This window comes from Oreochromis niloticus, linkage group LG2 (assembly GCF_001858045.2).
Source record: "Oreochromis niloticus isolate F11D_XX linkage group LG2, O_niloticus_UMD_NMBU, whole genome shotgun sequence".
Classification (NCBI taxonomy): Eukaryota; Metazoa; Chordata; class Actinopteri; order Cichliformes; family Cichlidae; genus Oreochromis; species Oreochromis niloticus.
The window spans coordinates 11,412,827-11,439,220 of NC_031966.2; the positions used below are offsets into that span (position 1 = coordinate 11,412,827).

A 26,394-nucleotide genomic window follows, 5' to 3' on the forward strand; every position below is an offset into this window, starting at 1 on the left:
ATGGACTGCTCTATCACTAAATCTCAATTCAAAAACACCATTCAGATGAGGTGGAATGGGAGAGTAACACTAAGAATTTGCATCTCACAAATCTGCAGCAACTCTGAGATGTTATTATGTCAGTATGTACAACAATCTCTAAGATCTCTAATCTCTAATGTTTCCAGTATCATATTGACTCTGGCAAAAAGAGTTAAGGCCATTCTAAAGGGAAAAGGGGGTCCAATTTGGTACTAAAAAATGTACTTAATAAAGTTGCCAGTGAGTGTACACATGTCTTTGTGACAGTTTAGCTAACATTTAGTGACCATTTAATCTATTACTTTCAGATGATTACTTTACGTTTAGCCACGTATTTCACCATTTTATGATCTATTTATTATTATTCTTTAGTTTTTTAAGCCTTTTCTCACATTCTCACTCTCCTTTTTTAAATAACATTTTTTATAACAATAGTGTTTTTTATATGTTTTCATTGGAAAAAATCGGAGTTTGTTCCCACTCGTTCGTTAAATCATTATTCTTTTAGTATTATTATTATTAAAATACGTTTTTCTCCTATTCTTTTTTTTTTTTTTAAATTTCGCAGCTCCCCGCCTCAACTTAACAGAAAATGCCACTTCCGGTTTACCCGGAACTTAGCATAAGTCCCAAAGATGGCGGAGCAAGGTCCGATGGCCATAGCGATGCGGCTACGAAATCAGCTACAGTCAGTTTACAAACTGGACCCACTGCGAAACGAGGTGAGTAATGGTGTTACTTGAGCTCGTCCTCACAGAGGGGGGAAGGTACCGAGGGTCGAAGTGTAGCAGGGGGGACTTAATCCCACGTATTAGCGGCAGATCGTTGTCGCCTCCGCGGCGCTGATGGAGAGAGAGGAGAGCGATGCTGCTGAAGCGCTGCGAGGAGAGACGTGCTTGAGCATGCGTAGAGGGCATGAGTGCGATCGTGTTGTTCTGTGGAGCAGCGTGCTGGAACCTTGTCAACTAACTGTTATTTTGCCTTTTCCAAAGCACACATTTAGGACTTATTCTCAGTTCAAGCTCGGGTTGTTTTTTTGTTTTGTTTTGTACATTTAAATCAAGCGTTGTGTGAGTAAAGTGGGGCGGTAACGGTCGTCGCACTCCGTGGGTTCTTTCTCGTTGTGTAATGAAGTAACGGCTCTCTTGTTTCGAACTGCCGTGGGTTTGTGGTTGATTTGATCGCACGGAGTTGTTAGTAAGAGAACGCTTCGTTGCTTTTACTCTATTTTAAATGTTTCATCGCGATGCTGCTCACGGTTTCCACCAAATCAGTCCAAAAACGTGACAAACATCATTCCACTTTTCTGTCAAAATGTCCCCCTTTGTTTCCATTTAATCCATGTTTTGTATGAACATTCACCGGCGCCACTAGTAGGAAAACTTTCTTTTGTTTTGGTCGGTTCGTGGGTCTTTCTCACAGAGGTCAAAGGTCAGGGTCAGCTTAGAGCAGCACCTCTCTGAGCTGGACAAACCCGTTTTCATGTTTGAGTACTTGAGCAAAACACAGACACTTGTCTATAGGGGTGAGCCATAAAGAAGGTCTCGTTTAATTCAGCTTTAAACTCTGATTTTTCATGCATTTAAAAAAATTGGCACCCACTAAAGAGGCTTTTCCATTCCAAAAAAAACCTTCAGTACTGCAACCTTTCTAAGATTTTTTTATGTTAAATTTACTGAAACTTAAAAAATTTTCTGCTAAAAATATAGTAAGAAACTACAAAAACTGTATGTAGATCAACTGGACTTGTGTGCGTAATCACCATTCAAAGGCTCATTCTGCGCATGGATATAAAAACAGTACAAGTCTGAATGCTTGGCCTCTGCAGTGACCGCATACTATGACTCCACAGGAATTGTGCTGTAGGGGACATTTTTAATTTGGTTTCTGTTGTTCCTTTAGAAAGAAGGGAATACACTGCTCGACAAAGTTGTCCTGAATAGTCTGTTACCTTTGTCTTGTGAAAATCCCAGATCCTTCAGATTTTTAAGTAAGCTTCCTAGTTTGATAGTGCCTTCATCCATCCATCATCCATAGCTCTTGTTATTTACATACAGAGTTTCGCTTTATGGCCTTTTGCTTGCTTTTGCCAGCAGTCCATCTCTCATCTGATCAAGGCTTCTAAGCTGTTCCCTGTTCATAGTTTAAATCCAGAGGCAATCATGATTTTGGTTTTTGTGCATGTAGTGCTTAAACTATGGAACGGCCTTCATCAGGCCAACAACTCAGGTGAATCAGTGGTTTATTTGTTTTCAACACCTGTTAGATTTTTATAGGTTGTCTTTTTGTTAAACACTGGCCATGTGCCCTTTGCTTTTGGCTATGGTTCACAGCAGTGTTTTCACTGTAATTATACTCTTACTGTTTTGTAAGTATAATTCTACTACGGGTATCACAATAACCATTACATTCAAAGAAATGAAACATCAATGTTGTAACATAAATGCATATAGCAGTAGTTTTTGTAAGAATTTCTACAGTTTTATGTACTCATATTTTGACTTTAAATATTTCCCATAAATGACCTAAATCATACATACATAATAAGCAAAGATTTGTACTTTGCGACAAAGGGTCTTTTCCTACTGGATCACATCCAGCCTAAACCATTGATACAAGGCAGGATGGATCTATGCTTTTGTGTTAGTTACACAAAATTCTGACCATACCATCCGAATGTTTCCCAAAGGAAATTGAAACTGATCAGACCATGCACTGTTTTTTCAGTCTTTTAACGTCCAGTTTTGGTGAGCCTGTGCAAAGTGTAGCCTGAGTTTCCTGCTGTTAGCTGAAAATAGTGGCACCAGTGTGGTCTTCTGTTGGTGTAGCCCGTCTGCTTCAAGGTTTGACATGTTCAGAGATGCTTTTCTGCATACCTTGGTTTCATGAGTGATTCATTGTCAAAGCAGTCTGACCATTCTTCTCTGACCTCTGACATCAAGAAGGAATTTTCACCCCGAGAACAGTCGCTCACTGGGCATTTTCTCTTTTTTGGACCATCGTCTATAAACCCTAGAGATGTTTGTGTGTGAAAATCCTAATAGATCAGCAGCTTCTAAAATACTCAGTCCAGTCCTTTTGGCACCAAGAGCCATGCCATATTGAAAATCACTTTAAGTCAATTTTTTTCCCTCCATTCTGATACTGGGGTTTAAATTCAGCAGGCCCTGTTGACCATGTCTGCATGCCTAAATTTCGTGTTGCTGCCATATGACCTGCTAGATATTTGTGTAAACAAGCAGTTCCAAAGGTGTACCTAACAAAGTAGCCAGCTTGTCAAAACGCTTTTTTTGTCTCCACAGGAGGAAGTAAAGTTGAAGATCAAGGACCTGAACGAACACATAGTCTGCTACCTTTGTGCAGGCTACTTCATAGATGCCACAACAATAACAGAGTGTTTACACACCTGTGAGTGTTAACAGAGCCAAATGATCATTTATTCTAATATCATTTGCTGCCAACAGCCTTAATGCCATTTCACAGGCACTGTTAAACTGTCTGTTATCAGCGTAATGTGAAGCAAATATCTGTTTCTTTTTTTCCTCTACAGTCTGTAAAAGTTGTATCGTAAAGTATTTGCAAACAAGCAAATATTGTCCAATGTGCAACATCAAAATTCATGAAACACAGCCGTTACTCAACCTCAAATTGGATCGAGTGATGCAAGACATTGTCTACAAACTGGTGCCTGGATTACAAGAAAGTATGTAAACAAAACTGGTCTCTACTATTTGTTAGTTATAGTTGGTTATTTTTTTGCAAGGCATGTGCTTGTTTAGCACCTGCTAATAAAGTAAATGCTGGAGTAATAACCAAATGAAAGCATCCTTTAACAGAATGAAGTTTTTAACAGATGTAGGCTGTTCTTATGTTGCTGCCTGTCACATTTGAATGATTTTCTTAGTAAAATCCTTTGTTATGTTTGCTTAGGTGAAGACAAAAGAATAAAGGAGTTTTATCAGTCACGGGGATTAGAGAGAGTCATTCAGCCTGCTGGAGATGGTAAGTCGTCATTTTATTCTTGCATCTGTCTGCATTATACAAAAAGGCACTATCTGATATCCAGTGCATTAATTGGTTGAATCCAAATCATGCCATATTGAGCCAGCTGTTATCAAATAATGCAGTGGTTTTGAATTAGTTAATGAGTGACTATGAGACTGATATTTATCTTAATAACACAAATCTTACTTTTTTGCTGATGTACTGGTCAGAATTATGCCACACTGGCCACAGCTGCAAATTGTTTTTCAAGATTATCATCAAATTTCAAGCAGTTATGCTTTTTTGCAAGTCCTGAGCACCATAGTCAGGTAGTGACAGAGGTGGTGATTGTCTGCCCTGAGTCAAACTGCACCTGATTTATTAACTAGAGATGGACCGATCCGATATTACGTATCGGTCCGATACTGACGTAAATTACTGGATCGGATATCGGAGGGAAATAAAAAATGTAATCCGATCCATTAAATATCAAAAAAGCACCTCAAAAAACTTGCGACATGGCGTAACTCGGCTCATAACCGTAGCACGTCGGAGCAGTATGCGTCACGTGATAGAGCGGCTGTGTGTATTTGTAGCCTTGCTAGCAATCTGGCATTTCATCTCCGAGGAAGTTATCCCAGAGAGAAGTAAAGCAAGTGTGTAAGTTCATCTCTGAATGTTTGTAAAGCATTCCCGCGTCAAGCTTAACAACCGATATATGGAGCGACTGCCTCTCATTCTCTCCCCCTCCCTCTCTTGTTGCTACTTCAATCATGAAACTGATCAATGATCAGCTGATCGGCTTTTCTGTCGTGAGTCCGTCTCTCTTCTTTGTATTTGGCCCACTTTGCACCAGAAAGAGGAAACCAGCGGCTGAACAACAGCAGCACGTTTAAGCTTGATAAGCTGTTGTTAGAATTTATTTATTATTACTTTCTACACCAGGATCCTTTTCTACGTAGCTGACTGCTGGTAACTGTGCAGGGGCGGATCTAGCAAAGTTTAGCCAAGGGGGCCGACAGGGCATGAACAGGGAAAAGGGGGCACAAAGACATACTTTTCTTTATTATTCTCATTTAAAATGTCTAGCTTTTAATAAATAATTATCTGAATCTTACACCCAAAGTTTTAATCTGATGTAAAATGTATAGAAGTCCATTACTGTATATAGTAACTATAAAGTCTAATATACCCTAGTAAGCTATAGTACTTTTTCCTTTGGGAAAGTACCATCTGTGCAGTCTGCAATTCTGTTGAAGAAAGATGTTGAATCTATTTAATTATTCTTGAAAAATAATTGATTTCTGTGCATTTTTTTTCACACTGCATCAAATTAAAGTTGATTATGTCGATTAAGCATCACGAGGTGGAGGGTGGGGGGTGGTTCCCTATTTTTTTTATTTATTTATTTTTTTTGCTGGGAGTTTTAGAACCCTATTAGTTAGGTTGCTTACGCTTTAAAATACCAGAATAGGGAGGATGGAGTAGGTTTAAGTTTATTAGATTGATCAGTGTTGCTGAACTATGAAATATTTTGGGTGCAGTGTATTTTTTGCATACAGGTATAACAGAATAGCTTTAGTATTTTTTTTTTTTTTAACTTGAGTATGAACTTATACAAAAAGCAGCAAGATATTAACAAAACAGTTTTATTGATTAAAAAACACACTATATCGGATTCATATCAGTATCGGCAGATATCCAAATTTATGATATCGGTATCGGTATCGGACATAAAAAAGTGGTATCGTGCCATCTCTATTATTAACCCTGATTGCCTTTTCTGTCTAGATGGTGTACCAGATGCTACAGTACCTTACACAAGCTTTGACCACTCAAAAGCTCACTTCTACAGATACGACGAGCAGGTTTCACTGTGTTTAGAAAGGTTAAGGTAGGCTGCACTTTTGACTGTAATGGATTATCTTAAAGTGATCTGTGTGTACTTTTATAAAATATTTATTTGAGATAAGGCTGATAGAATGTAAATATGAAGGTGATTATATTATTCTGCATGTTGTAAGCTATGAGGTTCAAGATAAACCTGTTTTAACATAGCATGCATGTTTCAGCGCTCTTTATTTCTTGTTTTTCAGTTCATCACTAGCTGAAAAAAAAGATAAAACAAAGCTTACTCTTCAGGTAAGTCACTAATAAGCCCTGATAGAGTACCGTAAACGTACATCAGCAAGTCTTTTTACTTTGTGAGATTGTTAAGTGTTTATTATTGCTTTTAAAGTGGCCTTTTCAAACATGTCTCCGGGGCACATTTTTTGAAGCTTTTACAAGTTATTTCCACACTTAACTGTACAGCAAATACATGGCACAGTGACAAGTGCGGACACAGAAGGTCTGGTTTGTCTGGCTGCTGATGAAACATCACACTCACAGAGAGACAGGGATAAGTGGGAGAAATACACCAGTGAGGCATATAATCATTCTTTATTTCCCAACCAAACTGCTTCTTTCTCAATAACTGGATTTTCGTAGTATCTTTGGCCCACGTATTGAAATCGGAGGCTTAAGCTGTTGGGTAATGTTTGCAGTGGTTAGTGTTGAGGTCCTTATGTCAAACAAGCTGTGTTAACTCAAACATCACACACAAGTGTATCATTAAATAGTTGGAACAAATGCATTGTTTTAAATTGCTTTGGGGACCAGATCTATTAATGTATACTTGTCAAGTTTTCGCTCTTTAAGTGCACAACCACTTACCCGTCATTATGTCATCCATTCTTTGGGCCAAACCATTTTGGATTCATGAAAAGTGAAGTCTGCTACTAGAAGGGGTTTTCATGCCTTCAAATGGACCTTTGCTCTCTCTCTCTCTATACATATATATATTTAGGGTAGTGTTTCTCAGACCTGGAATGCTCAACTTTACAAGCAAAAAACTGATTATTTTATGCAGTAAAACGAAACCCCACTTACAGAAATGGTGAAATGTTCTTATTTCAGTTCAGGGGATTTCCTTTTGTTGGAAAGCCAAAACTTGTATTTGGACAGAGACAGTTTTTTTCTAATTTTGGTTCTGTACATTACAACAATGAATTTTAAATATATAGATACATATTTAAATATATACATATATAAATACAGAATATATGAATAAGAAATGAAATATACTCATTAATGAGATGTAGCAGCCAAATGTCTATTGCACGGTATTTCGACAATATTTTCACAGACCGGCCTTTAAGGTGTTGCAGATAAATATAACAAAATACAACCAGTACCGGTACCAAAAAAAAAAAAGATTTATTCATAACACACGGGGAAAGACCCAGGGAAATCGAGTTAACGATAAAAACTATTTTTAAAAATGATGACAAAAACTGACAAAACCCCTGAAAACCATAAATTTCACACCCGAGCCTCAACGCAGCGGTCCCCAGCCCGGGGGTACGGGCCGCAGCTGTACATCATCAATAGTGCAATGATTTGTTTTTCCAGCAGAGGGCACCATTGTTTAACAGACGTGCATGTGATACCAAAGCCATGTCCTTTTCCTAAACTCTTCTGCTTAAGAGGAGTTTGATTGGGAGAGTTAATTTTGATTTTACATGGGTTCAATTTCATAATAAGGCAGATTTGAACCTTGTTGTTTAGGTATTTCATCTCAACTTTTAGTATTTCAAAAATTACTGACTATATTCAGTTGTACTTCACCCTGACCACTTTCTCACTACTCTGCATATGCAGTCGTAGTCTGCTTTGTTTTGTTTTTTTACTGAGATGTGAATTAATTAAAGCAAATTTCTGTCTGAGTTCTACAAAAAGAAAAGTAAAACTCACCCTGTATTTGTGGGGATAAGTAAGTTTAGCACCGTGGCTTCAGAGTGTTGAATAAGTCAGTCGGGTCTGGAAAATGTCGAGCAGGAAGCAGAATTTTTCTTTACTGTAAATCTAATTGTAACACGAATATGCCACACCCTGGTGTTTCACTCCCAGGTAATTTATCTTAGTTTATATTTCCTTAATACTTGAAATGTGCTTTTGTAACAAAACACTGTTAGAGTGGGTGATACTCTACAAATGTTGATATTATAAACATATTATTATTTTAAGGACAAAATTTAAGACTACTGTTAAGACAGAGGCATGCTTTTCTAGCCTTACAGACAAAACAAAACAAAACTTTTATAAATATTGGTATAAAACTCTGCCTCAACACTGCACCAGTTCCTCCATCAATACAAAATGTGAGTCTTAAAGTCCAAAAGTTTAACTGAGCCCAGTTTATCAGTTTTACAGTTTTTTTTAAGAAAAAGGTATAAATCTGACATATTTACCTTCAGAATAAACAAGAACGGTCCCTAAACATCTCCCCTGGGGTTATAGGAGGCTATGCAGTAAAATAAATGTGCAGCTGGCCATAATTTATTTGAATTATTTTCAGTTTGAACATGTTAATGACTCATTATATTGCCTGTCTGGAGTTTTACAGTGCACTGTTTGACTTTATCTCTGCAGCAGAAGTTTGTTCGCTGTTCTGTTCGAGCAGAAGTGAGGCACCTACGGAAAGTGCTTTGTCATCGATTAAACGTAGAAAAACACCAGGTAAGTCAGCCATACTCTTTTATGTCATCAAACTGTAACATTACAATATTATTTCCCAGCATTGTTGTTCTACAAAAAATTATTTGTTATTTTTACTAATTACTGTGTAAAATAATTGATCTGTCTAACCAACCCCACTCTTGATCCCTCGTGCTTTTTTTACAGGGTCAACTTATCCTGGCCCTTAATTACAATTAATTTGTAATCTTTATTAGACATGTTTGTCGATTTCAGACCAAACAATTCAGTGAATTTCACCCCAGAACTACATACCTTAAAGGGCTTTTTTCCTGTTTGCATTTGCACTACCAATAATTAACAACATACCACATGTTTCAGTTTAAATGTGTTAAACTGTGTCACATCTTGGTAAACCTGACAGACACAATAAAGCTGCGTCCTTGTTTAAGAAGTAAAGAACTTACTGTTTACCTTTATTTGTGTCAAAATGGTTAAGTCAGACTTAATTTAATTTCCATTAAGATCATTTTATCTTTACATTATAAATCACCACTCTACCTATTAATGTTTCTGCTCGTCCTTATTTGAATGTTTTGTTTGCGGGTGTCATTGTGGTGCATTCATGACATAAGCCATTTCTGGGTTTATCTTTGTCCGTTCTTTCTTGCCCATTTTGTTTCCTTGTGTTTCACTGAGATAGGTTTTGGATCCTCAGACAGAAAAAAGATGCGAGCTAATTAAAATGTTGGTTAATCTTCCAAAGAGGGCTGTATTATATGCAGTACTAATAACATTAATATAGTGTTTTACTGTTAGGACCATAGCTGACTTGCTCTGCGGGCCAATTTCAGCTCTCGGGCTGTATTTTCCTCATGTGTGCTGCAGAAGGATCTAAATAGATTTGTATTCTTTCCATCACATATAGACTTAATAAAGCCTGGACATTCTCCCCCCCCCCCCCCCCCCCCCCCCCAGAGTTCACACTTTGTAATACTGAAGGCATTTGCCAATGCTGGATTTGTGTGCGCACTTTTTCAGTCATAGTTCAGCTTGAAAGTGCCTTTTCTGTGAAACTCATCATATAAACCAATAAATCAACTATAGGCAATTTTCAGGAAGCAGGCTATTGTGCAGCAACATTATTGTATTATTATAGTATCAACATTATTAATTGAATTTAATGTTAAACAAATGTGCTATTATCTTTTTTGGGGTTTTGGGGGCTTTTTTTTTGTTTTCATTAAGGTCTCTCAGTGACATATTCCATTTAAAAAATTCAGAATAAAAAAGTTTAGTCCATGACAGTAGCAGTGTCATTAAAACAAAGCTGCCCAATCGTGTTTTCAGTGAAGAAAGAAGTAATAAAAGTCTATATCAAGTTTTTCTTCACATCTGTTTGTATGGCCTCCCTACAGGTCCAGATGCTGTTCAATAACGAGTTTCTGCCAGATCACATGACCATGAAGCGGTTATGGCTCTCACACTGGTTTGGCAAGGTACAGTGCACCCACTGTCAGCTAGCGCAGATAAATGCCACACATTTCTTTACACCTGAACAATTCCTTTGTACTAGAATTCAGTTGGTAAATAAGGAGAAAATTTTACGATGTATGTTAAAAAATTCCAGTCATAGCTTGAAAAATAGCTGTTAAAACAATCTGTTTCAATTGAACAAAACACTCAGTCTGGAAGTAGTGGGATAGTTTTTGCGTTATCTGTGCAAGATGTGTATGGTTATGTATATCTCACTTTAAATACTGCAATATCTTTTCCCTTTAGGCCCAGCCATTAGTTCTTCACTACACCATCAAGGACAAAAGAACCAGATAGGACTTGTTTTTCAGTTGGACAAAAGCTGTACATATTTTGTACAATACATATTCTATTTTAATAGTGTTTGTGTACATATACTTATTTTCCTTGTTTTGTATTTTTGAAAATAAAATTTTAAATGGAAAATTGAGCTCGTGTTAATGATTGAGTAGGTGTTTCCATCAGCATAAGGCCTGCATACACAAAGGCTCTCGGTGTCTAATTCATTATTTATTGTACACATCACCTGACAGGCTGAATGGAGGGTTCTGGACAGAATACAAAGAGATTGGTGCTCATTGCAGTTTTATTTAATATCTCGATAAAAGCTGCAAGAAGTTATTCAGTAAGCTAAGTGTGAGTTATGATCCAGTTGGCAATGAAGAAAATCCACTCACCAGTGGATTTTCTTTTCCCTGCGTACAAATCCATAATCATTAGTGAGGTTATGGCTTCAGTTGTGAAACCATATTATTTATGGGGGGGGTGCCTTATTGTTAAACTTTGTCAACAAATAGTTTAACTGCAGCCATGTGTTGGCACTATGAGTGCAGTGTTTCTTTTAATTTCAAAATTGAACACAAATTATTCCCCTATGTTTACATTAAAAATATATAATCATTACTTGTTTTGTCATGAAGTTATTGGATGTTTTTCATGACTTTTTAAACTTTAAATCACTACTAGCAAAATAAATGATGTGCAGAAGATATAAAGAGCAAATGTGAAAAACAAAATCAGATTTCTTAGCTTTTTTCCCCACTTTCATGATTAAAGTAAAATCTGTTTTGGCTGCAGATACAGCCCCGAATATGTCTGCCATGCTTTACACATCTGGACTATTTCCCCATCTTCCATGAGAAAACTGTTCATGCTTCTGCAGGTAGTTTATCTCTGAAATAAAACATCATCTAAGTTCGTTTGCAGAGCGCAGCACGTTTCGCTACACTGGCTTTTGCATTTTCAGTTTTTCTGGGGCCTTTCACAGAAAAGTTTGGTGTATGATTGTCTCAGAGATCATGTTTTTAATAGTCACCCAAGCCCCACAGCAGCAGTTTTTTTTTTTGACGAGTCAGAAACCTGTGACTCCTAATATTAGGAAGTGTGAATATGCGTCTCCTATCTCAGCCATGTAGCTGCTTCTGTGTTGACACAGACCACTTGGTTTCCTCTCTCACAGGCCCGCTCAGGCTAGATTTACAGCCCTGCCGTGTCTTTTCCATTTTTATAATTGACCTTACTGTAATCTGAGTGATATTCGGCACCTTGGAAACAACTACTATCCCTCCCCTGCATGGTAGTTCTCTGTAAACATGTCAGTGTGTAGATTACTCAGGATTATCCCTACTAGATACATGCACATTTAACCTCGCTGCTTATGCAACTGTTTTGTTTGTGTGTGTGTGTGTGTGTGTGTGTGTGTGTGTGTGGTTTCCAGTCATCCACATAAATGGTTGGCTTTTATTTACGAAGCAGATCAGGAAAATTAAGAAGTAATTCACTAATATAAAAACTATATAAAGTGTTTGTCCTCAAAGTCACTTAGTTACAACTTTTTGTCGTTGTTGTTTTTTCTTAGCAGTTTAACATTTCATCTCATAAGTTAGGATTCCTGCAATATACAGATTTTTTGAAAAAGCATGAAATTTGATGGCGCAGATGTTGACGCATCCTGAGATTATATGGTCTCAAACAATCCCTGAAACCAGCAAAAGCTTTCGTTAGGTCCTGCATACCTGATAAATGCCCCTATCTATGAAGCACCATACTCCCACACTCTGTTACAAATCTGTGGTCCACATCCCAAACTGGAGAGAAGTGCTTTAGAAAGCTCCCCCGTTTCAATCGAACTGCTGTTTTCAGAGTCGCTGCAGTGCTTCTTATGGTGACCTTCATGTGTTCAGTGAGTCCAGTGAATTTTCTCTTCGGAATAACAGAATGTACAGCCACCTCCACTTTTTTCCCCTTCTTTCTATAACACAGGGATATTTTTCCACATGGCTTTCAGAGAAAACTGAGGGAGTTTTATCTTTGCACTGAGTTTTATCTCTGTCACATTCTGTGGCTTTTTTGCCCTTCTTGCAAAGCAAATCCTCCCAGATGGGCACTAGATGGCACACTTGGTGCTTCTCAGGCATCACACTAGCTTTGATGTGTGTGATCTTGTCCTGAGTGAAAGCAAAGTCTCTGATAACCTGACATGATCTGATAATACATACAAGCCTTCTGTCTCTACTCTTTCTAAGTATGCTGTGGTGTTGCTGCCAAACCATTTAAGCAACAGTTTGCTGGGCTGCTCGATGGGGTTTCTTAAAGATCTTGTGTGGAAATTCATATTAAGAAAAAAAATAACAGTAAATGTTTAACAGTTGCGTAATATTGCATAGATAACATCTAGGATATTTTTGTTCTGTGCTAGATGCGGACAGACATCAGTGTTCACGTGTCTTAAAGGGCAAAGGTTAGAAATAAGTTTAGAGTTCATATTAAAGAAATCCTCGTCTTCATCAAGGGCAGAACAATTTTCCAAGTGTGGAGGTCAGTAACCTGTAGTAAGGCAGCTGTTGCGTAAAGAATCACTGGAATTTCTCATGGTGGAGCCTGAGCAAAAAAAAGGATTTTCCGTATTTTTTTTACAGTAAGCTTGATAACATCTAAACGTTACTATAAAAAAGAAAAAAATCCCCCCTCCACAACAAACACACACACACAGACACGTGATTTTCCACCCTTGAGGATGTCTCTTCAGGGTACTCTTATGTTGCAAACAAAACGACAATCTTCTAAAGCTGTGACCTTCACGCCAAAATATATGTTTCCGGTTCTCTGTTGGAGCTCTTAGCCACATTACAGGTTGTCTCTGGGTTTTTTTGGTCCTCTTTATACTAAATTATAAATGTGCATCTAAACGTGACCCAGTCACTTTGAAAGCCAAGTGCCTGCTGTCTCTTGACGTACAGGACCATCTGTGTTTTAAAGTCATTTTGAAGAAAAGAGTCAAATAGATGGTACACATTATCATAAAAAGAAAAACAGCTATTCATACAGCAATTCAATTAAAGATGTTAATTATTATTTCTAAACCAATTTTTAATTAATGAAATTGATACTTTGTAACAAAACAAATAAAGGATTGTAGAGAGTCATCTGATTAATAATTAAAGGAGTTGTTATAAGCTCAGTAAAAATCACAGTGAATTGAAGTTTTCAGAAATGGGTGTTATTTATAAAGAAAATATTGTAGCTTTATCAGGAGGTTAATCCTATTGGGGGCTTTATCCATTTTACACTGACTTTTATTTAAGGCTCCATCCCCTGCGTTGTTCCTGCTGCCAGTCCAGAGTGTCTTTATAATAAAAGGCCTACTTGACTTTTCAACCTCCACGATTCCAGCCGATTACTTCTATTGTGTTTGCCAGTCTGCTGTGTTTATCTGCCCACCCAAAAGAAGAGAAGAAAAAACTCGGTCCTAACAAGCCCTTTAGTTTTCCCCCAGTTTCACTTTTTTTGTTTTTGATCGAAGTGAGTTTTTCTAATAACAGACAATTAAAAATAAAAGACAACTGTCTCAAATAAGAAAACATTTTTTTTCTGAATTTTCAGTCTGTTCTTCTTAGCAAAAAACAAATAAATAAATAAATAAACGATGTGATACCTTTTAAGCTTATTTTGCAAAATGTTTATTCTTTCAGATTTAATTTGAAATGTTGTTAAATTCATTTTTATTTTCCTTATTTCATGTTCGACAAACTAAATGCGAATTATCCGATTTTTCTTCTGAAATGTTAAGAGCATTTTAAATTAATTTCGGTTAAAAATCATACATTTGAATACGCTTCTCTCATTAGGTCTCTAAATTGAAAAAAGAAAAACTCGAAAATATTTTAAAGGGAAACGCGGAAAAGCGATTTTAAAAATCCTGCAGGACGGTTTTTATGTTGAACATAAGCTTAAGGAGAACTCAATTTAAGATAAATTACTTTCTGTCATTAAATAAACTACAACAGCAGCCACCTCCTCTCCCTCACTAACACACATTCACCAAACTTTTGGTGTGGCTACAAAACTGTTGCAAATGGTCGGCTGGCAGCAGCAGCAGCAGCAGCACGTCGCATTTCCACTGCCTCCCATTGAGGTTTATTCATTAGGATCCTCACACTAACCCATTTGCTATTCATTGGTGCCTTTTTCTCCTTTTTTCCAAACAAACCCGAGTCAAGAGTGGCAGATGCGTGCCATTATTGCCCACGGCTCGGTGGAAGCTGTTTTATGCAAGGCAAAGGCGGGTTAACCTAATCAATCATGTCCACTAGTTGTGTTAAAGACGATTCATAGAAGGAGGAAGAAAACATATGGCGCAGGGGTGGAGGCAAGCTTTTCTTAACACCGCAGCCAGACCGGGACCTTCTTGCGACAAGATGTATTCAAAGCCGGTGGAGAGAATGGGAATAAAGGCGGTGGACGGCTGCTAATTGAAGTCATGGCACTTCAGGCTTGAAAGCAGATGTCAATTATTCAGAAAGTCCCGTTTTTACCAAGCGAAGCAAATTTTAGGGTGAATATTTTATGTGTCTCCTTAAACTCTCAAAGCAAATCCAGAGGTTGTTTTAATTCTATTTAGTGCGTCTTTATGATAGAAGATTCCTTTATAGAGAAGAGGGATTATGGCCCATTTTCCTCCCTCTAAAATGTAAAATCAAACCCCTTTTATTTCAGTCAACTCTCTGGTTTATTTTTTAAATTTAGGCTCATGTGCACAATCACACATCCAACAGCGCCGAAAGCTTCTTGAAATACCATATAACCTTTATTTACATAGATGCTGATTAAATAGAATGTTACAATAAAATTATCGCATAGGATGTTTGATCTATATACAGAATTCAGAGCGTGTAAAAGTTTGCAGTCGGTAGCAATGGACGCCTTCTTTGCGCTGCGAATAGGCCTCCAAGCTTGCAGAAACACCTTTCTCTCAGGACAAAAAAATAAGTCTATTCTTAATGTAGGATGAACCTACAAGTTGGGGTGTATTTGCTTAAAAAAAAATCATAGGGGGTGTGATTTAAATATTCGTCACGTCTGATTAATTTTATTGAAAAAAGGCGAATAAATGGCAAAAATAATTGCACAACTTTTCCACCCCCTTGTATCACGAAATAATAAAATGTATATTTAAATGTTTAGTCTATACAATTATCAGTCTTCCTGTACCATAACAATTTGGTCTGTCTGAAAGAATAGCAGGGATTCCTCAGATTTTATGTGGTGAAACTTAAATGACAGACTTGGAAGGCTTTACAAGTCCCAATAATAAATTAACATGAAGAGGAAAAGAAAAATGGGGGAGGAAAAACTTTCCCGAAATGTTTATATATGTGTGTATTCTCCTCTTGTCAATATCCGTGCAAAAGTTTGGCAAGAAAAATGTCCCCTTTTGATATTTTGTTGTTGTTGCTGCTTATGAAAATCACAGACCCCCCCTGACTGTCAATCGTCCACCTCGATTTCCTCGTCATCCTCCGAGAATTCATCCGTGGTTTGGTCTCTTGACGAGGAGGGGGACTGTGGGAAGGCCCGGTGTCCTTGAGAAGTCGGGGAGACGCTGGGCGATCTGGCCCCAGGGCCCCCACTCTGGGGGTCCTCAATGTTGTCCATGCTGACAAGCTTCTGCAGGGTCTGTGGGGTGATTTTCTTGAGCGACTCGACATCTGCTTTCATCTCCTCCAGATCCCTCTTGAGTTTAGCTCTGCGATTCTGAAACCAGGTGATGACCTGCGCGTTGGAGAGTCCCAACTGCTGCGCGATTTGGTCACGGTCGGCCGGAGAAAGGTACTTCTGATACAAAAACCTCTTCTCCAATTCGTAAATCTGGTGGTTCGTGAAGGCTGTCCGCGACTTTCTCCTCTTCTTAGACGTCTGCCTCTGTCCAAAAGCATTTAGATGCTCACGACCTTGGATGAGTGGGAGAAGAAAAACAAGAGGGATGAAATAGCCGCAAGAGTCACTTACCCTCAAACTCCAACAGCAACAGAGGGCAGTGCAGAACAGGCCTGACCACGCTCTGCGGGCTTGCTTTTGACCTTTTCCTTGTAGCAAACTATTTATCACACTTAATTTCTAATGAGGACATTTGAAATTTACCCTGCAGAATCAAGGTAACCACTGCTGCGATCATTTTGGAATGGTTTAAATACTGTGTAAAAAAAGTAAATTTGCACTGGAAAGCAGAATAACCTTTCAATTCCCACCATATCATTAGCCAAGCAAAAAATAAGTAAGTTGACTAAGAATGGCTATGCTTACGTATTTCTGCTGCAGGCCTACATCAGGAATCAGGATGTAAAATAGTGTCAGTTGTAAAAAAAAAAAAAAAATCTGTTTATTTAATCCAACGTAGCACTGCATGCAGCAGGCCATAGTAGCTATTTGATGTTTTGACAACACACACGAGCATATTCAAAATATTAGCCACTTACATCAGTTTATGTATGAAATGCACGCATATTTGCATGCGTAAATGCCCCGTGTCCTTTTCCTTATCTTGAATTCTACACGCATTCCCATACAGCTGTCCTAGCATGTCTGCATTAAAAAGTCAAAACAAACCCAGCTAGCAGTGACCTTAGTTCTGAATCCCGCATTTACTGTACTTGTTCCCCTTAAAAACTAATTTGAATGCTTATCCTGCCTTCCCGAAAATTCAAAATTGGGTCAAGAAAGTTTTTACCTTCCGCTGCCTGGATAACGCTGACTTCCAGACCCTTAAACGTTTTGCTGGCCAGCTCCTCCAGCGCGCACAGCGGCGAGGACGGAGTGGTGATCCCGTTCCTCGCTGAGTTGGAGCCCGTCACTTTCTCAAGCACTCTGGGCGGACAGATACTGGCGACCGACTTCTTCACGGAGGGTTTGTTAAGGATATCCTCAATACTGAAAGGCGTTAACGGTTTGTTGGAGTTGGCCGGCGGCGGCAGCTGGTCCAAGGGAGCCCGCCTCCTCTCCTCGCCGCCGGACTGCAACACAGAACCTGCCTTCATGTCTTTACTGGAGGTCATCGCAGTCCCGAAGAAGTGCTGCTTTCAGGAAAGTTGATTATTTCATTCAAATGGCAGATTTAAGCGTCCACAAGTTTACCTCTGGTGCTCTCGTAGACCTCCACAATATTTTGAAACGAATGCTGCAACTTAGCTCGTGTAAGAGCCTTCCTCCAAAATAACCATGCTTCGGGCGTAGTTGTAAAGGCAGCCGGACTATATTCCCTTCAGAGAGTCCCAGTTCCTCTGCCAAGTTCCATGTAGATCTTTTGGAAGTAACCGGCTGGAGGGGGTGAAACCCTGCAAGGCAAGAAAGCTTTCACAGGCAGAGAGAAAAAGAAAGCGACTGCTAACGAGTTATTGTTGATTGGGCGAAGTTCAATTAGAGAAACACTACACTACTTGCTGACCCGCTGCTGCGTCTTAAAGGGCCGGACCATAATAACTAATTGGACGTGGGGAATAGGAGGAGTCTGTTGCTGCCGAGGAGAAAGATGCCCTGAAATGTTTATGCATCTGTTTCCCTCTGCTGGAGTATTCTCCTAAAAAAGGGAGAGTTAAAAGGCATTAGAATAGAGTCACCAGCATTTCTGCATTATTGAAAAGTCTGGAGGAAGACAGAACCAGCAACAATCTCTTGCCGTCATGTGAATTTAGTCGTTCTGTCACTTTTGTGCGTAATTACGCATATAACGTTTTGCGTAATGTGTTATACAGACGCCTTGTTGGAGTGAAATTTGAGTTAAAAATAGACACAATGAGCACATTGAGGGACTCGGTTATCGGATATATTAAAATACAACAAAACCACGACAGAATATTTTTTTGATATTTATTTTTATTGTATTCATTATTTTTCATGACAGGAAATAAGGAATCTGAGAGTAAATATTGGTGAACACAAGTCATTGTATTTTAAAAATAAATTTAAAAATATTAATGTGATGACGTCTCGGGGGAAAACACGTCTGCTACAAAATCTTTTCATTTTGTGGACAGATTCGAGGATGAAAGAACAGAAAAAGTCGGCTTCATTTCTGGACTTTATGTTGTTTATTCGGTTTTGTCGATTAAGTTCTTTTGTTTCTCTTTGGTAATGCCACACGTGCTCCGGTATTTCCCTGCAGGTAAAACCCCGAGTTCCAGTGTAATTTAATGCTGTACCGTGAAACAAGCGAATAATAAAGGTGACGCCGTGCTGTGGCTCAGAGTCTGAGGACGGAAAATGTGAATTTCACTGAAGGAGGCTTAGGATGTAAAGAGAGAAAAAGAGAGAGAAAGGAGGACGCGTGGGACGCATGGGAGAGCAGCAGGTACGTCTGATCAGAGGGACACACTTTGTTTTATTTAAGGTTCGGTGGTCTTTGTCACGATTTGGATGATATATTCGTTTAGATGAATTGCTGGGATTACACGAGACCTGTCGACTGAATTAAATTAGCATTTTTCAAATATTAAAATACAGAATTGTGTATCTTACGTTAAAACTATACCACCTTGAATCAAGCGCGACTTTAATGGGCATTTCTTATGCAAAAGGCAACAAAAGCTTCTCATGATAAATAAACGATACAGACCATATTTTAGCAGTTGTATTAGAATTCGAGCACCACCTGCTGAAAGCGGCCGGGGGCTGAATATTATAAACGCTGGAGAAACATTTTACAATACAGTCATATTTTTGTGACCCCACTGGGTAAAGCCTGCCGCCCAGGAAGCCACTGCGGAGAATCTTGTGCCAACAGGAGCATATGGTGACATTGGTTTAGGGACAGAGCTATAAAACAGCAGGAAATTCTATTATCTGCCTTGGAGGTCCACCCTTTGTGACTGCTTTGAATATATATTTCTCCATAACGAGCAGGAGTTGGTGGGGATAAATTCAGTTAGGGAATTTGGACAGAAATGTTCAAGGTTTTGGAGAAAGTGCAGGTACCTGAAAAGATATTAATATCACAAAGAAGGCGATTTAACCTGACACTTCAGACTTGAATTCAAAATTAGGTTGAAATTTAAAGAAGTTAGAAGCTAACCTTGTTTTATTTTGCTGTGCAAAAAAGAAAAAGAAAAAAAGGTTTGATTTTGTAGAAATGGGCGAGTACTTTTAAATATATGTTTTGTCTTAGCAAAAATCTCTTTACATCTTAATATTCAAAATCATTTAAAAACATCTGGGCATTTTATCCTTTTTATTTGTCCTATCATCTATCCAACGTTTATAAAAGGGGCAAAAAATCCTCTACTTGAGGTGTAGTTTTATGCTCTTCACAAAGATGGACCTCCTCTGAGCTCCGCTCAGATCCGGACTTCTGTACATGATTAACCTTAAATTGGGTTTAAGCCTGAATAACCCTGAGACCTTTCTACTATTGGTTCAGTTGGCTTTCAGTTCTCAAGTGAAGTTGGTCCGAAACACATTCCCCTCCTTTGGCTTAATTTAAACGTTAATTAGAAGCAGAACAGCTGACACCATCAATCATCAGCTCTTGAGGGATTTAATTGGATGATTCGCTTCGATTTTTGCCTCCTAGGTTATCGCTCTCCAAAATATAGCGCATTAAATGCTTTAAAAATTCATTTAAGAATCTTCTTTTTGTGAGGAGCTGTTTATTGAATGGCAGTACTACGTCACATTTCGTTTTTTCCTCTTATCTTTAGGAATCACAGATCTACTATCAGAAGGGCCAAGCGTGTTTGTGTCACCCATTAACTCGATAAATTCAAAGCGGTGTGAGAACTCCCTCCCGGTAAAGGCCAACCTTTCTGTCATTAATCACCAAATTAATTCACTGCGGTCCAGGGCGAATATCAGGGGATGCAATTCAGGCTCCACTGGAGACTCAAAGAAGGCGATGACAAATGCAACAACTGCAAAAATAATAGCGACAGTGTAATTTGTTACAGTGCTGTAACGCGTTACCGACAGTCTTTTCTCCCCTTGCAAGAGGCCGTGCATCTTCAGCGCTGCGACTCAGGTGTTTCACAAAAGGAATAAAAAAGTCTCGAAGAAAAGGATAAATATGAATGCACTTCTTTCGATTTCGAAAACGCTGTTAATTATGGAGTAAAGCACATTTTGCTCATTCTAGAATTAAATAATAAACATTTACAGGAAAAACAAATTTTGAAGTAGATATTCACGTTTAACATGCACAGGTTCCATAGACACGTTTGTTTCTTTATTGCATTCTAATTAAAATATTTTTAAAATAAACATTTATTATCATTAAGTTAATTTTGTTAACTATCAAACTAATAATTATAAAACGATTTATGCCCACCCCACTAATCCACAGAAATGTTATAAAATATCTCTTTATTGTTGATAAAAATAACAACTTAGTTTAATGTCACTATAAACACTATAAACACAGAACCAAACAGACAACTCAAACCCGTTCTGATATTTTTAAGGTCATTGTCGATAACTGCGGTAAATCTGTCTCTTGAAGAAATTAAAATAGTAATAATTCCTATTTGCAAAGGCCGTGGAGGCTTTAATGCTGTCGTAAAGAGGCAGCTCTTACAGCGCAGCATGTCGTCCTGTATTATGAAACAAAACAGCTGTAAACGCCTCTCAGTATAACATGATACAGGAGAAGGCTGCTCGGGGCGCTGTGGGTGCGTTTGTTTCCATTCTTAACTGGACTGTTTCCACTGTAAAACACACTGTGCGGCTGACTGAAAAGCCTGATGAAGGCGCGTGTTGATGAGGCTCCACGTTACGTCGGTGTGATACCAAATTAAATGGATCATGTGTGGCACCTTTTATAGATTCAGTTTTCTCCCACCCACAGCAATACTAATAGCTTCTGGCCAGGAAGGAAAACATCTTCGTTGCCTGTTTTAAACGATGCGTGGGCAGAATGCAAAATAGTAAAAACACCAATGCAGATGGATAATAATGAATTATTATTTGGGGACCATAAATGTAAATAAAAGAAAAGAAAAGAGTTAGAAATTATTTTTTATTTTACTTATTAGTTTTTACTTATTTTTATTTGCGTAGTGGCGATGGTGTCGTGCACCTGCCTCGCTCTCGCCCAAAAACACTAAATATCAGGCCAACTCGTGGGTGACGGTGTTGATATGGTGTCAGTGTACGAGTGTCTTCTTTCTAAGCTGTCCTTGAACGCAACGTTACAGTCTGACAACTCAATCGGCGGCGGAGACGCACAGGTGTTCACCTTCACAGCAGCTTCACTCTGTTTGGAAGTGATGCGTCCTTTTGCGCTGTGACGTTGTCAGTTCTCATTGGTCAGCAGTCTCGATCCAAGACCATACATTAAAGCTTTTATGCTAAGGGTTGTGTCTTAATATATTATTTTGAAAGCTGTTGGTTGTATTTCCGAAGAGAGACATTGGAACAATAACTCGTGACAGAGTAGTTTTGACTCTTATGATTAGAATCAGTCTGCAGGTAACAGTTTGTACACAATGAAGCACCCACTGCTGGCAGATTTGTATTGGTTTCATGATTTCTTTGCTAGCTTTAAACATTTTCAACAGTAATTTTGCTTCAAACTTTTTGATATTATTGCCTTAAACTTCTCATACTTATGCCACCTGGCAAAGATGATGAAAATAATTACTGTTTTCATCATAATTTATTCAATTTTCTTTATTTCATGATTTGCTTTTGAAATATCAAAAAAAAAAAAAAATATGGTCATTATAATTCCCCAAAACAAAAACATTTCCAAATTCTTGTTTTGACCAGAACTTAGTACCTATTCAAGTAGAAAATGTTTGCCCCTATTTCTTCAAAAGTAGTTGAAGTATGCGATGAATTATAATGGGAACAACTTCAGAATTGTCACGTGGCCCAGACGTCAAGCTCAGGTAGAATAAAATGAAAACATCCTTTTAAATTAAACATAATAAATTCCAGTAGTCTCTAACTGGTAACATTAATGGGTAATAACTGGGTCACAGACCACGTGAACAAGATACTGCTGTTATTAGAATGATTGATGAAGAGATCACAGTCCTCACACCATGAACATAAAACACCTGCTTCCATCATAGATGGATTAAGTGATTGAAGTGAGTTTGTGCTGAGCATGTTGTGTTGATCTACCATCAACAAGTCACCTCCTGTGACTGTTATGCATTATATAGTAGCATCACTGACATTCCCTGCAGGGCTGCAGAGATTTTCAAATAAACATAAGCATTTCCAAGCTCTCCAAGCACATTTAAACACAAAGCTACTCCATGGCCTGAGCCCACCCACCCACCCTCCCTCTGCCCCCAGCCCTCTCATGGGAGTTGACTGTGGTCGTCCTAGTTGCTCTCTAATGGCCCACTGGGGCCCATTTAAGATCATAAAGAAGGATGACAAGAAGCTTCAGGCAGGATTACAGCATTACGGGTGAATGTTTGTCCTGTTTGACTAGCTTCATTACTGTGTAATTAGCCTGCTGACTGGAAGTACAGAGCATGCAATCTGATATGAAACATGAGATTTACATTGTTGATGTTTTGATATGTCGCCCACGGACGAGCAATTAGAACTGCCAGTGACACAAATATATTACTATTATTATTATTATTATTATTATTATGATGATGATTATTGCAGTTTTAATAGTGTCAAATGTGGGTTTACATTTACATATGAAAGCTGCTTATTCTCATTAATTGTTCATGTTTATTGCAGAATTTTTAAATCACACTCACATAAATATACAAATATTACTTTTACAGTTTTGTTCAGGAAATCCTGCATTTACCCATATTACAACCAGCAATCTATTTTTAATGTAATCTGAAAATGTTTTCCAGGAAATTATCAGATAAAAGTTATTGGATATGTTGTAGTGCAATTCAGTATTTTGTCAACACACATACACACACTCACATAGTTTGCGTGGCCAGATCTATTTATAGACGGTGATGGGATTCTGCCACTCAGTTGCTCTGTGATCAGGAGCGACCACAGCATGAACGCTAAACAAGCCAAGAGGATAACAGAGTTAAGACCTTCATAACCTTTGGTATACAGGACAGTTTAAACTGAAGCTTGGCACCATGAAAAGAAGGGAAAATCACATATGTTCTTAACAAAATCAGCTCAGAATGGCATCAGTCATTGAACTTGCTGTCATTAAAACCTCTTCATGTTTGCTATTAATTTTCCTCATAATGATTTATGACCTCCTGAAAAGTAAGGTAGCTCTCTTCTGGGCAGCTGGGTAAGATGACTCTAATTTGACGATTGCTTCATTGCAACCTGCAACATTTTATTTGAGGGTAACAGTGTAATATTCTTTGTTTATTTTAAATTATGCATACATTTTGCAAAAGTAAGACTAACAGCATATTTCAGTTAATGTGAGAACTTAAAATTATTTTTTAAATTTTTTTATTTGTTTTCAAAATTAAGAGTAGCTCATTAAAACATGATTAAAACACACAAACAGAAAAAAACTGTGACTCCAGAACTGCCAGAATTCCAGTATTGATTACTGACAAAGTGCTATCTGACCCTGATTTAAAAGACTGTCATTAAGTCACAATCTGACTTAACCAATAACACACAAACACTTGTACTTTCCATGCCATTGCAGAATACACAGAGTAATCATTCACAGTGGAGGCTACAAAAAATAAGTGAACTCTTAAATGCTGTAACTTTAGCAGTAACAACCTACATAAGGCATTTCCTGTAGCTGTTCAAAATACTTTCCCAACACCAAGGGAACATGGCAGGATCATTTGTTCAGCAGACATTTTTCGGTATTATCAATATTTGTGGGATGTCTTGATTAAACAGCCCTCTTGAGGTCATCCTGCAGCATCGAGTTAAGGTCAGGACTGACTGGGACATTTCTAAAGCACGTTTTTGTGTGTGTGTTTTCAGCAACTCTGTTCTTGATTTACTTGGTTATTCTCATGATGCATCAGCCAGCCAGGGCTGCCATGATGTTTTTAATTCATTGTTCACTGCCGCAAAGTGTCAAGACCTCAATGTATCAGAGCAAGTGGTCACATTTACTATGCTTCACAACTGAAATGTGACTTTGGGATAATGTGCAGTGTTTTTTTAATTATTTATTTTTGTTTTCCTGCAAACATAATGTCATGCATTTTTACATACTTTCTCTCTCACTGTCTGTTTGTGTGTTTGAACAGGTTTCTTTCCAATACCACCATTTTTATTCAGTGTTTTCCTCAGTGGACATACAATATGGATAGTTTAATAAATTGCAGAGCTATCTGTAGATGTTTTCTTGTTACACTTTGGTTCTTTTTAAACCCTATTTAGAATTGTGTTTTATATATTCTTTGAAGATTGGCCTCTCTTAGGGAGAGTAGCAATCTCGAATTTCCCAAATTTCTAGACAATGTGTCCTTTTGTGGTTAGCACATCGAGATCTTCAGAAGTGCATCTGTAGTCTTTTCCAGATTTCTGCATGTCTACGACGCCTCTTTAAAGGTCGTGTGAATGTTGTTTTGGTCAAAGCTTTCTGATTTTTATTTATGTAGTGCCAAATCACAACAACAGTCACCTCAAGGCACTTTACACTGTAAGGTAAATTCCCTAAAACAATACAGTGAAAACCCAACTATCAAAGAGACACTTTGAGCAAGCACTTGGTGACAGAGGGAAGGAACAACTCCACATTAACAGGAAAAAACCTCCAGCAGAACGAGGCTCAGGGAGAAGCAGAAATGTGCCGCAATTGGTTGGAGGTCACGACATGGCATGGGTCACATTATCCATGCTGTCTTCAGAAGAGCAGGCTTTGTATGTGTTTGTATGGATGGACAGTATACAACCCACACCTCTAATCTCATCTTCTTAATTAGACATAGTTTCAGAAGATTTTTTTTAGAATAAAACTGTATGTATGCTGTTAATTAATTCAGAATGTTGTTGTCTATAATTGTTACTCAGATGAAGCTCAGACCACATTTCCAAGGTACTCAAAGCAGGAATCCAAGTATTGTCCGAAGCCTCTTCCTGCAACTGACATTCAGTAGCAACAAGAATAACAGACATGCATACATGTTTTTCTCAGTATTTTGTATCCGTAGGTTTTGTAATTACCTGTTCAATTACAGAAGTGAAATATGGCACTGACATTTCATTTGCATCTGCACAGGCAACAAAACAAAATGTGTGTTTTAGCATAATGACACTCATTATTAGTCCATTAGTTCCATCGTTTTAGCTGTTAAATGGACCAAGAAAATGGTTTGTTTTTCTGTAGCTCATGAACACGACTGACAGTTAAGCAATGAACAAGCAACAAATGATCATACAGTGTGTGCCTGTGTTTTTTTTTCCTTTTCTTTTTTTTTTGGCCTTGAACTTTTGTATTCCATTATGGAAGAAAAAAACCCAAAACAAAACATGGCATCCAGGACTCTGAAGACCTATCTTCTCATGTCACTGTACATATCTTGGCAAATGAAGACAAATACTTGTGTGAGTACACCAAGTTCCAGGGGAACGTTCGGCAAATTAATCACTTGCAATTCTATCCATGTCCACTTGGGCGCCTGGCGGGTCCCTGATGCAGCGCCCAGTGTGTAATGAGGGGCACATCGTCCAGTGCTCTTTACAAGCCAGAGCTGCTCCTCAAAACAAGAAAAAAATAAATGAATAAGTGACGCCACCTCTCTGGAGGGGCGTCATTTTCTCAAGATGGCGTGGCGCCTCGACCTCCAAGATCACCCCTTTACCCCACCACCAAGTCTTCCTCTCCCTCCTCACATGAGGATTTCATTAAGTGGTGAGCTACAGCCCTCCCCCCCAATACACTTCACTCCATCACCACTGCCACCCCTTCTCCCCCTCCTTTGCTCTCTCCAGCGCCACTTTGCTCCCAAACCAAATGAGGAAATAGCTCGTCTGGTCGCTGACAGACCTCGGGTTTGGCCGTAAAGATAAATGACCCAAAGTATTAAAGTTTAACACGTTGACAAAACCCACCTGATCTGTGGGATTAATGCAACAAAAAATCCAACTGTGGAAAAAAGAGGAGAGGATGGAAGGGGCTGGGAGGGGTGACGA

General features: G+C 38.4%; 2 protein-coding genes across 3 annotated transcripts; one reads left to right on the forward strand and one right to left on the reverse strand.

Annotated features, from left to right (window-relative positions):
• The first annotated feature begins 602 nt into the window (after positions 1-602).
• pcgf1 (polycomb group ring finger 1) lies at positions 603-10,489 on the forward strand. 2 transcript variants are annotated; one of them, XM_003443355.4, is made up of 9 exons: positions 603-743; positions 3,324-3,429; positions 3,572-3,724; positions 3,952-4,023; positions 5,797-5,899; positions 6,102-6,147; positions 8,479-8,565; positions 9,942-10,022; positions 10,306-10,489. In XM_003443355.4, the coding sequence occupies exons 1-9, from the start codon at positions 657-659 to the stop codon at positions 10,354-10,356; spliced, it is 786 nt and encodes a 261-aa protein (XP_003443403.1). In that variant the 5' UTR covers positions 603-656; the 3' UTR covers positions 10,357-10,489. The 2 variants fall into 2 exon arrangements, with proteins under 2 accessions (XP_003443403.1, XP_005467278.1); XM_005467221.3 differs by having other exon boundaries at positions 8,482-8,565.
• Positions 10,490-15,068: 4,579 nt separating this feature from the next.
• lbx2 (ladybird homeobox 2) lies at positions 15,069-17,777 on the reverse strand. The gene is made up of 2 exons (XM_003443354.5): positions 17,066-17,777; positions 15,069-16,289 (listed from the first exon to the last, which is right to left on the reverse strand). Exons 1-2 carry the CDS (start codon positions 17,388-17,390, stop codon positions 15,826-15,828), a joined length of 789 nt encoding a protein of 262 aa, XP_003443402.1. The 5' UTR covers positions 17,391-17,777; the 3' UTR covers positions 15,069-15,825.
• Positions 17,778-26,394: the final 8,617 nt, after the last annotated feature.